Below are 16568 nucleotides of genomic sequence, written 5' to 3' on the forward strand. Positions count from 1 at the left end.
TTGTTTGGCCCACTCTGTTGAACATGTATTTTTAATATTCTGGTATCGGTCAGCATAAGCTCAACAGGAATTCACACCTCCTTTAGCTGAAGGGTGTTTAGAAAGATGATATTCACGAAGAATAGAAACCCTGCAACTAATCCTGTAATCTCCAAGAACTGGTTTAGTAATCATTTAGTGGGACACGATCAAGACCTAGGAAATGCAATGCCAATCTTTTTGAAGTAGACCTGTATCTTTCATATCAGTCTTTACAATCCCTTTTTTTTTTTTTAACAGTTTTTACATAAGCAGTGGACTGAGAGCTAGTGTATTTTCTTTTCTTTCAGCGAATTGCTTTTCTGGAAGTGTATGAATTTTGTAGTTTATATAGTAAGAAACTTTACAATTAAAGATTTGTCTTTAGGCTTTCTTATTTATTTCTGATTCCTTTCTTTTATATTAAGAAAAACGTAATCCAGTATCTTTTTTAAAAGAAGTGGTTAGTAATGTGGCCATAACCATACAAGAGTATTCTAATGATTGCTTAGTAACATGACAACTATACTATTTATTATAGGCACTTGTATAGTGCCATCAATTTACACAGGACTTTACTTATATTATACATTCACATCAGTCCCTGCCCCTCAAGGAGCTGACAATCTAAGGTCCCTAACTCGCGTTTATTCATACACATACTAGGGCTAATTTAGACAGAAGCCAATTAACCTACCAGCATGTTTTTGGAGTATGGGAGGAAACCGGAGTACCCGGAGGAAACCCACACAGGCACAGGGAGAAAATGCAATCTCCAGGCAGGTAGTGCTGTGGTTGGGATTTGAACCAGTGACCCCAATGCTGCTAGGCATAAGTGCTAACCGCTTAGCCACTGTGCTGATATTCTACTTTATACAGGAATACAGGGGTATTCGAATAATCAGTGCTTAGTAATATAATTATTACATTATTATTATTATTATAAATAATATTATTATTTATTTTATTTTTCTAAACCAACGCTGCATAAAAACGAATGGATGCATTATCCTTAGCACTTTATTATAGGGTAACAGTCAATCTAATATACTCACAAACCAAGTAGACTGATATATATAAACCACAGAATCCAGAAGTCCGCTCTCTGATCGCATGAACACGTTGATCACAATTGCAGCTTAAGCGCTTCGGTGAGCTGGAGCCGCAAAACGCATGGAATTGTAATCTGCATGTTCATGCAATCAGAGAGTGGATGTCTAGATTCTGTGTTTTTATATGCTATCGGTCTACTTGGTTTGTGAGTATAGTATGTTTACTGTTACCCTATAATAAAGTGCTAAGGATAATATGCACCCTCATTCTTGTTTTTGTGCAGCGTTGGATTTTCCCGATCTGAGGAGGGCTGCATCGCTCATCTCTTCCAGTCTACATTGCTCAGTGGTTCTGTTACAGATGGTCTTTATGGCAGGCGTATCTTTTATTTCTGAGCGTTGAAGTGTCAAATTCTCCTTTCTCTTTGTTGGTACAGTAGCAGTGGTGCTGAAAATGATACGCTTTTATATATGTAAAATCTTTATCCCACTAGGAAAAGACTGTTTGCTGTAACTGATTTATACAGTGTTATCTGGAGTTCAGCCTCAGTTTGTTAGTACATTTACATCTGCTAGTACTTTGAACCCCCCCCCCCCCCCTCCTCCCAGATTGACAATGCTGATGTCAAAGGTGCCCCTTTTCTCATTCATCCAGAGTGGTATCTGTATAATACAGGAGATGTGGTACTGGCCTGATTACATGTTGAAAGCAGAGGGAAAAGCCTAAAAAAAACAAAAAAAAAACTTTTGCACCTACCACATCTAATGATTGGCAAGCAGCAATATATTACATTTTTGGTCTTGAGTTTAAGCCAGGGTTTACAATGATGCGATTTGGCATGCCAAATCGGGGGTAATTGCCGGCAATGGCACCGCCCGAATTGGTGCGATGCTGCATCAATTCCCAAAAGTAGTTTCTGTACTACTTTTGGCGAAAACCCGCACAGATGTGTCTGACATCACCCCCGAAGTCGTGACTGACATGCGGGAATGAAATCAGCTGAACTCTCACAATTTAATTTCCGCAGTCAGTGTGAACCAGGACTAATACCGCTTTTAAAGATATGTCCAGCTTGATTATGAAAGCCTAGTTTATATGGAATAACACCTGACCCACTGTCTCATTTATTGGCCTTTTTTTTTTTTTTTTTTTTTTTTTTTTTTTTTTTGAGGAATGTCCCATAAATAAGAGATGAACTTGGGTATGATTTCCTTTTTTCTAAAAGAGGAACCGAATGCCAGTACTAGGTATAAGCTGCTGCTGGTATAGTTTTGACATTTCTATGAAATACTGATAAGCTCTCTAGCAGACATAAGAGAACAGTCATAAGATGTTTATGTAATGGTGTTCAGGGCTAAGGATTTTTTGGCTAAGAATCTACAGCCTTGTTTGACTTCAGATTAATATTTAACATCCTAACTTCCACTTTTGTGCTTCTATCTAGAACTAGGAGTAAACAATCTGGGAGGATGTTTTTTTGTAAAACCTGTGTATATAGAAAATCCTATATACGGTATTTAGAATTCTTTTGTATGTAATCTATTTTTCCTCCCCTTTCCTTTTATTTTTATTTTTTTGTTGCCTTTTTGAGAAATGTTCTGCTTGGGATGCTTTCACATAAATGTATTCATGCTTTAGGTGTAATGCTGTTGTGCTACATGCGCACTGGCTGTTTGGCCAAGCAACATCAAGTTCTGGCATTTTTGAGTGCTCGGGAGGCACAGGTGCAGCACCCAGTCCTCGCTGACAGCAGCCTTTCAAAATCTACAACAGGCTGAAATACATGGCTGCTGTATCTGGGTAGACGCTGTACCTAGGCCATATGCCTTTAACCACTTGCCTACCAGGCCAATTCTGACATTTCTCTCCTACATGTAAAAATCATAATTTTTTTTGCTAGAAAATTACATAGAACCCCAAAACATTATATGTTTTTTTAGCAGAGACCCTAGAGAGTACAATGGCGGTCATTTCAACTTTTTACCTAGCACAGTATTTGCACAGCAATTTTTCGGATGCGTTTGTTTTGGATAAAAAACAGTTTTGGGCTTTAAAAAAAAACAAAACAACAAAGTTAGCCCAATGTTTTTGCATAATGTGAAAGATGAAGTTACGCCGAGTAAATGGATACCCAACATGTCGTGCTTCAAAATTGCACACGCTCATGGAATGGCACCAAACGTCGCTATTTAAAAATCCCCTTAGGCGATGCTCTAAAAATTTTTACTGGTTACATGTTTTGAGTTACAGAGGAGGTCTAAGGCTAGAATTATTGCTCTCACTCTGACGTTCACGGCGACACCTAACATGTGTGATTTGAACCCCGTTTTCATATGTGGGCGGGACTTATGTATGCGTTCGCTTCTGCGTGCGAGCTCACGGGGACAGGGGCACTTTAAAAATTTTTTTTTTTTTATGGTTAATTTTACTTTTTTTTTTTTTTTAGCTTGACACTTTCCCCCCCCCCCCCAAATTTTTTTGATCACTTTTGTTTCTATTACAAGGAATGTAAACATCCCTTGTAAAAGTAATAAGCGTGACAGGTGAGATGTGGGGTCAATAAGACCCCACATCTCACCTCAAGGCTTAGAAGCCTGAAATAAAAAAAACAAAACAAAAAAATGATCACTGCTTCCCAGCTGAAGCGGCGCCGTTTTTTTGAATACAGAGGCCTCCGAACGATCATAGAGACTCCGGCAACCATCTGGTCCGCCGTAAATCTCTATGCTAAACATCCGGGACTGGCGGATCCTGTGACCGACTCACCGATTGTAGTGGTGAGTCGGTACAAGCACCGGAGGGAGGGGGGGGGGTCCCCTCTCGCCTCCCGTAAGAACGATCAAGTGGTGGAACAGCCGCTATGATTGTTCTTATGCTGTGCAGATTCGCCGGCTCTAAAAAAACAATATCTGGATGATGTCTGTAGCTACAGGCATCACTCAGATATCTCTGCTCAAAGCCAAGGATGTCATTTGGGGTACGGCGGGCGGGAAGTGATTAAGGATGTATGCCCTGAGTGTAGGCATAAAATGTCCTGAATGCATGTAACCCTAATTGTGAGTATCGCTCAGCAGTGTCCAGCCACTGTGTATTTCCTTTTGTTAACCTGCTGGTAGCGGGACTAGACATTGCACCTTTTGCATGTACATGGCCTGACAGGATTACATTTTAGCATAAATTACATAACTGTTTGTGGTTTGGTGTTCTTTTAAAAAAAAAAAAAAAAAGTGTGTGTGGTTTTGTTTTATTCTTTTATTTATTTTTTTCCCTAATCATACTTGGCTAGGTGGATGTAGCATCGGTCCGCTGCTGCATCTGTCCCCCGCTGTCTCTACACTGAGAACCGAGTGATCGAACAACGCCGATTGCTCGGGTCTCACGGCTCCCCGAGCAGAGAGCTGCTGCCTTTTAATCAGCAGCTCTCTGCTCTTGCCCCCCCCCCCCCCCCACGTTCCCTGGAGTTCTGAGCTGTGGAGGGGCTGAGCGGCCGTTTCACACTCTCAGCGGCTTGCTCAGAGGCTGAAACGGGTATCGGTCCTGGCGGATCCGGACTTTATTGTTGTGCGATGCGGTGCCTGGACAGATTCCAGTGACGTGCACCAGTTTAGGAGATATTTAGTTGCAGAACTAACTGTGACCTCACGGGTGCATGCACTCTGAAGGAATAGCATACTTGAGCCAGTTCCTTCATGCTGGGTTCACACTGTGCGCGGCTCGCAGCAGGGGGTCTGGTGTGTCCCCATTCATCGTTTCAGGTCCGAATTTGTGGCTGAATTCAGACCTGAAACGAAGTCAAAGACGCACAGGACCCTTTCTGCAGTGCGCTCCACGGCCACCCCGGAGATTTGTGAACGGACTCAATTGAGAGCTGGCCACACTCTCCTTTAATGCGAATTGGCAGCAGAGAAACCTGCATCCAGTTCGCGATAGTGTGAACCCAGCCTACGAGTCCTGTGCCGTGAACAGAAGCTCTCGCGCGCATGCTCGGGAGTGATGTCATTGCGGCTCGTCCAGTCAAAGGACTGGAGTCCACCAATCTGGAAGGAACGCTGGATTAAGAGCCCTGTGAGCGGTTACCCTGTGAGTGATTACAGTGTATGCAGTGCATGCTAGCACTGGTTTAAAAAAAAAAAAAAAAAGAAGAAGCCGGCTGTTTACTACCGCTTTAAGAACGTCAAGTGTGCATGAGGACTTAAATCTGTCTTTTTTCTTTCTGTCCTAGATGTGAGTGAACTGAAGGAATGCCTCCATGTTTTAGTAAAGGAACAGCAAGCGCTTGCAGCACAGACTGCCACCACCACACTCTCTGCCATGAGATTAAAGCAGAGACTGGTTATACTGGAGCGTTACTTTATTGCACTAAACAGAACTGTGTTTCAGGAAAATGTCAAAGTGAAGTGGAAATGTAGCATTATCCCTCCCCCTGCTGCTGAAAAGAAAAGGTACTCTGTCTTTAAGTATATGCATTTAAACTGTGTGTGTGTGTGTGTGTGTTGTGTTTTTTTTAAATGAATACAAAAACGCAAGGTTTGAGATTTATTGCATTTGTATTATGAGACGCATCAAATAATCTTTTGTTCACCTGAACACATGTTGAATCCTTTAGGGCACGAGTAGGCAACCTGGGGCCCTCCAGCTGTTTTTCGAACTACATTTCCCATGAGGCATTGCAAGACTGGCAGTTAAAATTACTCCCAGAGGCATGATGGGACTTGTAGTTCTGCAACAGCTGGCGGGCCCCAGGTTGCCTACCCTTGCTTTAGGGCACACAGGTGTTTTTTGCCCCTACAGTTTAAAAAAACGTGGCTTCTATGGTGCAGAAGGACGGCACAGCCCCATTGTACAGCTTCCTGCCAGCAGCCTGTCAAATTCAGTGACAGACTGGAATATGCAGCGGTTGGACCCTGTTCTGATCAGTACTCGCCCTTAGAGTTCAGGGATGCCAAAATTCCTGTGTTCCAGACATACGTCCCTGAACTCATGCAACTCTAAACGAGAGTACCACTAGGAGCTGCATCCTGCTTTTGCGCATTTTTAATTATTTGTCATTGCTTTTAACGGCTTGCAGACCAGCCACCGTCATTATACTGTGGCAGGTCGGCATAATCCTGTGAGCCATCGTAGCTGTAAGTCGGCTCCTTTTAAGCGGGATAGCAGGCGCGCACCTGCTGCACTGTGGGGTTGCCGATGCTTGTGGCTGACGGTCGCGGGCACGAGAGGCAGAACAGGGATGTGTGTGTGTGTGTGTACACACACACACATCCCTGTTCTGTTCTGTGAGGAATGACAGATCGTGAGTTCCTAATAGCTAGGAACCACGATCTGTCATCCCCTCTAGTCAGTCCCCTCCCCCTACAGTTAGAAACACACACAGGGAACACAGTTAACCCCTTGATTGCCCTCTAGTGTTAACCCCTTCCCTGCTAGTGACATTTTTACAGTAATCAGTGAATTTTTATAGCACTGATCGCTGTATAAATGCCAATGGTCCCAAAAATGTGTCCGCCATAATGTCGCATTCCCGATAATAATAAAAATACTATAAATCTATCCCCTATTTTGTAGACGCTATAACGTTTGCGCAGACCAATCAATATACGCTTATTGCGATTTTTGTACCAAAAAATATGTAGAAGAATACATATCAGCCTAAAGTGAGGAAAAAAATTGCTTTTTTTTTTTTCAAAAAAAAAAAAGGGAATATTTATTATAGCAAAAGGTACAAAATATTGTGTTTTTTTTTTTTTTTTTTTTTTTTTTCAAAATTGTTGCTCTTTTTTGGTTTATAGCGCAAAAAATAAAAACCGCAGAGATGATCAAATACCATCAAAAGAAAGCTCTATTTGTGGGGGAAAAAAAGGACGTTAATTTTGTTTGGGTGCAGCGTCGCACGACCACGCAATTGTCAGTTAAAGCGATGCAGTGCCGTATCGCAAAAAATGGCCCGGTCATTCAGCAATCAAATCTTCCGGGGCTGAAGTGGTTAAAAAGGCTGCTGTCAGCAGGCTGTACACTGTACCTCCCTGCCCATATGCATATGCTCTTAGCCTATACAGCCAAATATTCACATTGCCAATGGCACATCATAAATACTAATGCCACAGACTTAATTAAATAGCCTATGCTCAATTGCAGTAATGATTACAATATAATAGTTGCTGCATTTTAAAATGTGTGTGTATATGTATATGTATATGTGTGTGTGTGTGTGTGTATATATATATATATATATATATATATATATATATATGTGTGTGTATATATTTTACAATTAATGCAACCTAATCGGGCCAGAAAACTATTCTGAGCTTGTAAAATGTTATTAACATTACAGAGCTACAAGAAAGCGGTAAGGGGATTTTATGTGTCCCAAAAACAATTTGTATGTGCTTGCTGTAGAGGATGCTGTTGGCCCTGATCTCTAGTGGCTACATTTCACATAATTCAAATCCTGGCAGAGGATGATGCAAGATCTTTTAACTTGTAGCAGTACACAAAAAGCTATTTTGTTTGTTCACCTAAAATAGAACAAGTTGCAACTGTAGTAATAGGAATGGTGTCACTGTCATTACATACTATAAGTCCTGTACAGTATTTGCTCATGTAACCCCATGAAATCAATTTGGCTGCAATATATGCTAATATATAGGTTGGTTATGGAATAGATAGAAATTATTGAAGTAGTGTGAAGACGAATTGTATTGGGAGATATGCAGTAACCAATCAAATCTCTTGTTTCACTGGTACTGCACGTTGCATGTTAAGACTGCTTTTTATAATTGGACATTGGTAAGCTTTTCTAAATCAAGATATGGGAAGAAATGTTTTGCTATAAACATCCATTTTATAGCTATTTTCTAGTATAAAGACATACATTTTACACAAGATTTACATCTTCTTCTGTTCTAGGTGGCTTCCTGAGTACCGCCAAAAGTTTGTAGTAGGATTGATAGTATTGCATGTGTAATATGTTGTAGCCTGAAATGAAGACACACTGTTGTTTTTTGTTTTATCCAGCTGTATTTACTCAGTGCAACTTAAAACATCCAAGTGAAAGATATAACACCAACATATTAGAAAAAGAAATTCAAAAACACAATTACTGAGTTGGAAAAAGACCCCCCCCCCCCCCCCAAAAAAAAAAGACTTGTAAACTCAATTGGGTGTAGCTAATCACCTTCTCAAAGGCACACAAAGCCATTTGACTTTCAACTGTGATCAGCTGTGGTCATGTTAATTAGCTCAGCATGGAAAGTGTTTTTCCTGGAGCATTTCAGTCCCAGGTAGTGCAACTGAAGCAAACAATCAACTGTGGGTGACAAGGCACTGTTGAAAGATCTTGGGGATAGAGTTGTTGACAGGCACAAGTCAGGAGATGGATACAAAAATATTTCAAGGCTTTATCAATGCCAGAAGCACAGGGAAGTCTATTATTAAGAAGTGGAAGGTATTTGGTATAACACAGGCCCTCCCTGGATCAGGATCTTGTTCCAAACTGGATGAAAGAGCCAGGAGGAAACTGGTCAGAAGCTACCAAGTGGCCTACAAATTCTCCACAAATGTGACTTGTTTGGGAGAGTTGCAAGAAAAAAGCCACTAAAAGGCCACATGCAGTCACGACTGAGCTTTGCAAAAATGCACCTTGAAGATTCTAAGGCCACATGGGGAAAAGGGGTTCTGGTCAGATTAGACTAGAATTTAATTATTTGGCCTCAACACCAAACAATGTCTGGCAGAAATCCAATACAGCTCACCATCCAAATATCACCTTTCCTACAGTAAAGCATGGAGGTGGTAATATCCTGTTATGGGGGTGTTTCTCTGCAGCAGGGACTGGAGCACTTGTCAGGATAGAAGGAAAAAATGGATAGGGCAAAATGCCATCAAATTCTTGAGGAAAATCTGCTGCCCTCTGGGTCATTGGCATGTCGGAAGGTAAACCTTCTTCCCACTGACAACTTTCTGGCAAAGCACACAGGAAAATTACCACACAGTGGTTGAAAGAGAAAAAAGGTGAATGGCGTAGTCAGAGCCCAGACTTAAACCCCACCGAAAATCTGTGAAATGACTTGAAGACTGCAGTCCCCAAAGGTGACCATCAAATTTAACTAAACTTGAGCAGTTCTGCAAAGAAAAGTGAACAAATATTGGAAAGTCTAGATGTGCAAAGTTAGTATAGACATATCCCAGCAGACTAAAGGCTGGAATTAAAGCAAAATGTGGTTCAACAAAATACGGACACAAAGGGGTGATCCCTTTTCCAACTCGGTGATTCTATTTTTGAATTTGTTTTTATTTTTTTCTGACATATTGGTGTTATATCTTTTACTTGCATGGTATAAGTTACATTGAGTAAATATGGCTGGATAAAACAAAAACTGTGTTTTTTTTTCATTTCAGGCTTCAAAGCAACAACATTTAATTAGTTTTAAAGGGGGGTGGTGTGATTCTTTTCTATACCCACTGTACATGAACCAAATATATTGGCTAATTATTTTGCACACGTTTGAGTCGCTGGACTGGAAACTCCTGTTGTTGCTAATTTGTACTTTTAGGATTGAAAATCCTGACCTCCTGTTTGGTTTCCCATCTGTAATCTGCTTTTGTCTCATTATAGATAGAATGTGCATACCCTAAATTCTTTATTCTTTACTTCTAATTTTCTGTTGTCCAGAAGTTTTTATTTGTGTATCATTTTTTGTTATTTTTTTTTTACATTTTATAGTATGGTGATATTTTGCTTTTAGTTGTGTTTTCATGTTAGTCTGGCTGTTTCTGAAATCAGTGGCTTCATCCCTTGCAGTGAGGACAATTCTGAGAATAACTTTCATGTACACAGCTCCCGTCCAGTTGGTCAAGGGGTGGAAGGACTTGCCAGGGTGGGCTCCCGAGCAGCGCTCTCTTTTGCATTTGCGTTCCTTCGCAGAGCCTGGAGATCTGGTAAGGAAATCGCTTTAATGAATGCTATTTTCACATCGAATACCGAATGCATTGTGTTAGAGGGAATATAGGGTGCCTTTTTTTTTTTTTTTTTAATTCCTTTTTGCCTACCCATAATAAAAAATGTATCCAATGATGTTATTTCTCTCTTTACATAAGTAAATAAAAACCTTTTACACATAAATATTAATCTATTGCCTTTTTAGGGATCTGTTATTACAGTGTGCTGGAAAAAAAAAAAACTTAACACTGTGCTCTTCCTCCTTCCTTCCTTTTTTTTTTTTTTTTTTTTTTTAAATATGTTTGATTCTGGGTTCACACTACTGCAAATTGGATACAGGCTTCCCCTCATCCAATTCGCTTGTCAGGAGATTGTGACCGGCTGTCTATGGAGCTGGTTTACACATCTCTCCGGAGCGGCTCCGGTGCGAATTGCACAGGAGTCCTGTGCGTCTTCTGGTCCGAATTCAGCCAAAAATTCGGGCTGATTTCGGACCTGAAACTGTGAACGGGGACGCACCAGACCCCTTGCTGTGAGCCACTCTTTGGAGCATTGTGAACCCAGGCTGAATAAAGCTTTCAGACTAAATAGACTTAATTAATCTGTATGGAGTGACACCGTGTTACCAGCAGCAAGTGTGTAGAGTGCAGCCAAATTCACATGAAATAAAACCTGTCATAAAGTGCACCGCACTTTCATCCAACGATTTTGTGCCAAGTTTTGACTATTTTCCAGAAGCAGTCGCTTTGATACTAGAGTATCATAAGCGCTGCATCAACAATCATTTGCTGTATTAAGTTATCTTATTGTAGCAACTGGGCGAGACAAAGTATAGACTGAAGCAATATAGAATATGCTTACAGATAGAGATGGGCTCAGGCGTGTTTGGGTTCCTAGTCCCAATCCATATCCCCAGTCCACCAGGAAGCCGACACTGTGTACCACTAATCACAGGCAGTGAGACGTTTCCCCATCTGTACAGCTACGGATCAGGCAATGTCTCACTGCCTTTGATTAACGGTGTGCAGTGTCTGATTCCTGGTAGGATTGGGCAGGTGGGTTGGGACTAGGAACCCGAACACGCTTGAGCCCATTCCTACTTACAGACCTCTCTCAGCAGAGAATCCCCCTATGCAAGTAAAGATGTATTTTACTCCTAATAAAATAGGGGTTGATTTACTAAAATGGGCAGAGTGCAAAATCTGGTGCAGCTGTGAATAGTAGCCAATTGACTTCCAATCGAATTGTATAAGCTGAAGGTAAAAGCTGATTGGCTACCATGCACAGCTGCATCAGATTTTGCTTTCTGGTTTTAGTAAATCAACGCTTAAGCCTCATACACATGATTGGATTTTCCAAGGGGAAATGTGTGATGACAGGCTGTTGGCGGAAAATCTGACCGTGTGTATGCTCCATCGGACAATTGTTTGCCAACTTTTCGTGGACAAATGTTGGATGGCAGGTTTATAAATTTTCCGTGGACAAATGTCTGTTGTCGGATTTTCCGAGCGTGTGTACACAAGTCCGTCGGACAAAAGTCCAAAGTACAAACACGCATGCTCGGAAGCTAGGAAGAGCCAGAAGCGGTCGGTCTTGTAAACTAATTTGTAAACTCCATTACTTGTAAACTCCATTACAAACTGTGTTTGTAATGGAGAATTAACATTCGTGACGTGGCAAATTATGAAATCTCGAAATGCAGCGCACAATTCTCTTCTTCTTTAATGGGATAATAATGAAGCTGCTTTGCTGGTGATACTGATGGAGTTATTGCAAACACATTTTCAAAAGGCTTTTTTTTTTTTTTTTTTTCTAGTGATCTGAAGAATATTTTTTATTACGGGTGTTTTTTTTTTTTTTTAATTTTATTTGGGCAAGTTACCACAACACCATTATCCTGTAGTTTTTAACCACTTCAGCCCCGGAAGGATTTACCCCCTTCCTGACCAGAGCACTTTTTACAATTTGGCACTGCGTCGCTTTAACTGCTAATTGCGCGGTCATGCAATGCTGTAACCAAACGAAATTTGCGTCCTTTTCTTCCCACAAATAGAGCTTTCTTTTGATGGTATTTGATCACCTCTGCCGTTTTTATTTTTTGCGCTATACACGGAAAAAGACCGAAAATTTTGAAAAAAAATGATATTTTCTACTTTTTGTTCTAAAAAAAATCCAATAAACTCAATTTTAGTCATACATTTAGGCCAAAATGTATTTGGCCACATGTCTTTGGTAAAAAAAATGTCAATAAGTGTATATTTATTGGTTTGCGCAAAAGTTATAGCGCCTACAAACTAGGGTACATTTTCTGGAATTTACACAGTCTTTAATTTATGACTGCCTATGTCATTTCTTGAGGTGCTAAAATGACAGGGCAGTACAAAACCCCCACAAATGACCCCATTTTGGAAAGTAGACACCCCAAGGAAATTGCTGAGAGGCATGTTGAGCCCATTGAATATTCATTTTTTTTGTCCCAAGTGATTGAATAATGAAAAAAAAAAAACAAAAAAAACAAAATTACAAAAAGTTGTCACTAAATGATATATTGCTCACACAGGCCATGGGCCTATGTGGAATTGCACCCCAAAATACATTTAGCTGCTTCTCCTGAGTATGGGGATACCACATGTGTGGGACTTTTTGGGAGCCTAGCCGCATACGGGGCCCCGAAAACCAATCACTGCCTTCAGGATTTCTAAGGGCGTACATTTTTGATTTTACTCCTCACTACCTATCACAGTTTTGAAGGCCATAAAATGCCCAGATGGCACAAACCCCCCCCAAATGACCCCATTTTGGAAAGTAGACACCCCAAGCTATTTGCTGAGAGGCATGTTGAGTCCATGGAATATTTTATATTTTGACACAAGTTGCGGGAAAGTGACAATTTATTTTATTTTTTTTTTTTTTTTTTGCACAAAGTTGTCACTAAATGATATATTGCTCACACAGGTCATGGGCATATGTGGAATTGGACCCCAAAATACATTTAGCTGCTTCTCCTGAGTATGGGGATACCACATGTGTGGGACTTTTTGGGAGCCTAGCCGCGTACGGGACCCCGAAAACCAATCACCGCCTTCAGGATTTCTAAGGGTGTACATTTTTGATTTCACTCTTCACTGCCTATCACAGTTTCGGAGGCCATGGAATGCCCAGGTGGCACAAAACCCCCCCCAAATGACCCCATTTTGGAAAGTAGACACCCCAAGCTATTTGCTGAGAGGCATGGTGAGTATTTTGCAGCTCTCATTTGTTTTTGAAAATGAAGAAAGACAAAAAAAAAAATTTTTTTTTTCTTTTTTTAATTTTCAAAACTTTGTGACAAAAAGTGAGGTCTGCAAAATACTCACTATACCTCTCAGCAAATAGCTTGGGGTGTCTACTTTCCAAAATGGGGTCATTTGGGGGGGGTTTGTGCCACCTGGGCATTCCATGGCCTCCGAGACTGTGATAGGCAGTGAAGAGTGAAATCAAAAATTTACGCCCTTAGAAAGCCTGAAGGCGGTGCTTGGTTTTCGGGGTCCCATACGTGGCTAGGCTCCCAAAAAGTCTCACACATGTGGTATCCCCGTACTCAGGAGAAGCAACAGAATGTATTTTGGGGTGTAATTTCACATATTCCCATGGCATGTTTGAGCAATATATCATTTAGTGACAACTTTGTGCAAAAAAAAAAAAAAAAAATAATAATTTGTCTCTTTCCCGCAACTTGTGTCACAATATAAAATATTCCATGGACTCGACATGCCTCTCAGCAAATAGCTTGGGGTGTCTACTTTCCAAAATGGGGTCATTTGGGGGGGTTTGAACTGTCCTGGCATTTTATGCACAACATTTAGAAGCTTATGTCACACATCACCCACTCTTCTAACCACTTGAAGACAAAGCCCTTTCTGACACTTTTTGATTACATGAAAAAATTATTTTTTTTTGCAAGAAAATTACTTTGAACCCCCACACATTATATATTTTTTTAAAGCAAATGCCCTACAGATTAAAATGGTGGGTGTTTAATTTTTTTTTTTCACACAGTATTTGCGCAGCGATTTTTCAAACGCATTTTTTGGGGAAAAAACACACTTTTTTACATTTTAATGCACTAAAACACACTATATTGCCCAAATGTTTGATGAAATAAAAAAGATGATCTTAGGCCGAGTACATGGATACCAAACATGACATGCTTTACAACTGTGCACAAACGTGCAGTGACAACAAAATAAATACATTTTTAAAAGCCTTTAAAAGCCTTTACAGGTTACCACTTTAGATTTACAGAGGAGGTCTACTGCTAAAATTACTGCCCTCGATCTGACCGTCGCGGTGATACCTCACATGCATGGTGCAATTGCTGTTTACATTTGACGCCAGACCGACGCTTGCGTTCGCCTTAGCGCGAGAGCAGGGGGGACAGGGGTGCTTTTTTTTTTTTTTTTTTTTTTTTTTTTTTTTTTTTTTCTTTATTATTTTTTTGCTTTTTTATCTTATTTTAAAACTGTTCCTTTCATTTTTTTTTTTTTTAATCATTTTTATTGTTATCTCAGGGAATGTAAATATCCCCTATGATAGCAATAGGTAGTGACAGGTACTCTTTTTTGAAAAAATTGGGGTCTATTAGACCCTAGATTTCTCCTCTGCCCTCAAAGCATCTGACCACACCAAGATCGGTGTGATAAAATGCTTCCCCAATTTCCCAATGGCGCTATTTACATCCGGCGAAATCTAAGTCATAAAATGCTCGTAGCTTCCGGTTTCTTAGGCCATAGAGATGTTTGGAGCCACTCTGGTCTCTGATCAGGTCTATGGTCAGCTGGCTGAATCACCGGCTGCATTCTCAGGTTCCCTGTTGAGACAGGAGAGCCAGAGAAAAACACGGAAGACGGTGGGGGGGGGGGGGGGGGGCATTCTCTCCCACTGCTTGTAAAAGCAGTCTAGAGGCTAATTAGCCGCTAGGATTGCTTCTACATGAAAGCCGACCGCTGGCTGAAAAGAATGATACCAAGATGATACCTAAACCTGCAAGCATCATTCTGGTATAACCACTCAAAGTCGTGAATGCTGTACTCAGACAAAAATATGGTTAACAATAAAGCACAGTAAACGGTAAAGTATAAAAAATTGCAGACCTGAAAAGCAAACATGATAAAACATAATAACAATAAAACATTGCAGAATAGAATACAGTAAAAAAGAGCAGAACAATAGAGAGAATAGAGAGAGAGAGAATAGAGAGAGAACAATAAAACGACAACTATTATTTTTTATTTTATATTTTTGTTTGTGTTTTTTTTTTTTTTCACTTTTTTTGTAACTGTAACTTTTATAACTGTAACCGGTTCCAGGTTCGGGTCTCTCAAAATGCGATGGCATCTTGGGAGACCCTGTGAAAGTGTGTCCTAGTCTGTGCAATGCTGTACCCTACGCTAATACTCAGCTAGTGAATGGTAGCGTTCAAAACATTCACCAATGCAAAGACCAGGATTGTCAGGACAGGAGGGACAATAATAGCGGGTGTCATGCCTATATCCGCGCTTGCTGCAGACACAACATCTTTTTTGGGGGGGTTCGCTGGGTAGGGGTACTCGGGAGGACATAAAAATGCCTCTCATGCAGCCGACTGCATTTGGTTGGGGATGTGAATGGGGGAAGTACGGGCGCTGCAGAAGCGGTAGGTTCCCAATTAGGATTGGCGAATGCAGCAGGAAGGGCATTATGGGCACGACGGGCCTGTGTTTGTCTTTTTGGTGGCAGCCGGACACTACTTGTGCTTGCCACCTCACCAGCTTGAACTTCACTTATGGGACTCGCCACGTCACCAAGTGTTACTGCAGTGCTGGTTTGACTACGACCGGGGTGTACTAGGCCGCTGGCGCTTGCCAGTTCACCAAAACGCTACCAAAAAAACTGTTAACGATCGCAGGGATCAGGCCTGACTCTGCGAACGCTGCAGTTATGCATTTAGTGTTTTGTAAGTGACAGTGATCGATCGATACTGCACTTGGGTGGGCTGGGCTGGGCCGGGCGGAGGGGCAAAACGCAGGTGCTAGCAGGTATCTGGGCTGATCCCGCTAACACTGCGTTTTTGGGAACCCTAAACTGCTGGGGACGCCAGTATAGATCTGATCGGATCAGATATTGATCAGTTCAGATACTATACCACTAAGGGAGGTGTACAGTGCGTGCGTGGGTGTTAGCGCTACTGGCACTAACCTGACGCTGCCTGGGGCTGGTGCTTGCCAGTTCACCAAAACGCTACAAAAAAAACTGTTAGCGATCGCAGGGATCAGGCCTGACTCTGCGAACGCTGCAGTTATGCGTTTAGTGTTTTGTAAGTGACAGTGATCGATCGATACTGCACTTGGGTGGGCTGGGCTGGGCCGGGCGGAGGGGTAAAACGCAGTTGCTAGCAGGTATCTGGGCTGATCCCGCTAACACTGCGTTTGTGGGAACCCTAAACTGCTGGGGACGCTAGTATAGATCTGATCGGATCAGATATTGATGCGTTCAGATACTATACCACTAAGGGAGGTGTACGGTGCGTGGGTGTTAG

General features: G+C 41.3%; 1 protein-coding gene across 7 annotated transcripts in view; it reads left to right on the forward strand.

The window, feature by feature from the left end:
* HERC2 (HECT and RLD domain containing E3 ubiquitin protein ligase 2) overlaps nt 1-16568 on the forward strand; it is a 287985-nt gene that overhangs the window by 30852 nt on the left and 240565 nt on the right. For 5 of the 7 annotated variants that reach the window (XM_073614619.1, XM_073614626.1, XM_073614620.1 and 2 more), the window contains exons 5-6: nt 5294-5513; nt 9875-10011. In XM_073614619.1, coding sequence (XP_073470720.1) covers nt 5294-5513; nt 9875-10011 — 357 coding nt within the window. The remainder of the gene's footprint in view (nt 1-5293; nt 5514-9874; nt 10012-16568) is intronic. The other 2 variants (XM_073614624.1, XM_073614625.1) reach the window with 1 other exon arrangement.

This window comes from Aquarana catesbeiana, linkage group LG02, assembly GCF_042186555.1.
Source record: "Aquarana catesbeiana isolate 2022-GZ linkage group LG02, ASM4218655v1, whole genome shotgun sequence".
NCBI classification, from domain to species: Eukaryota; Metazoa; Chordata; class Amphibia; order Anura; family Ranidae; genus Aquarana; species Aquarana catesbeiana.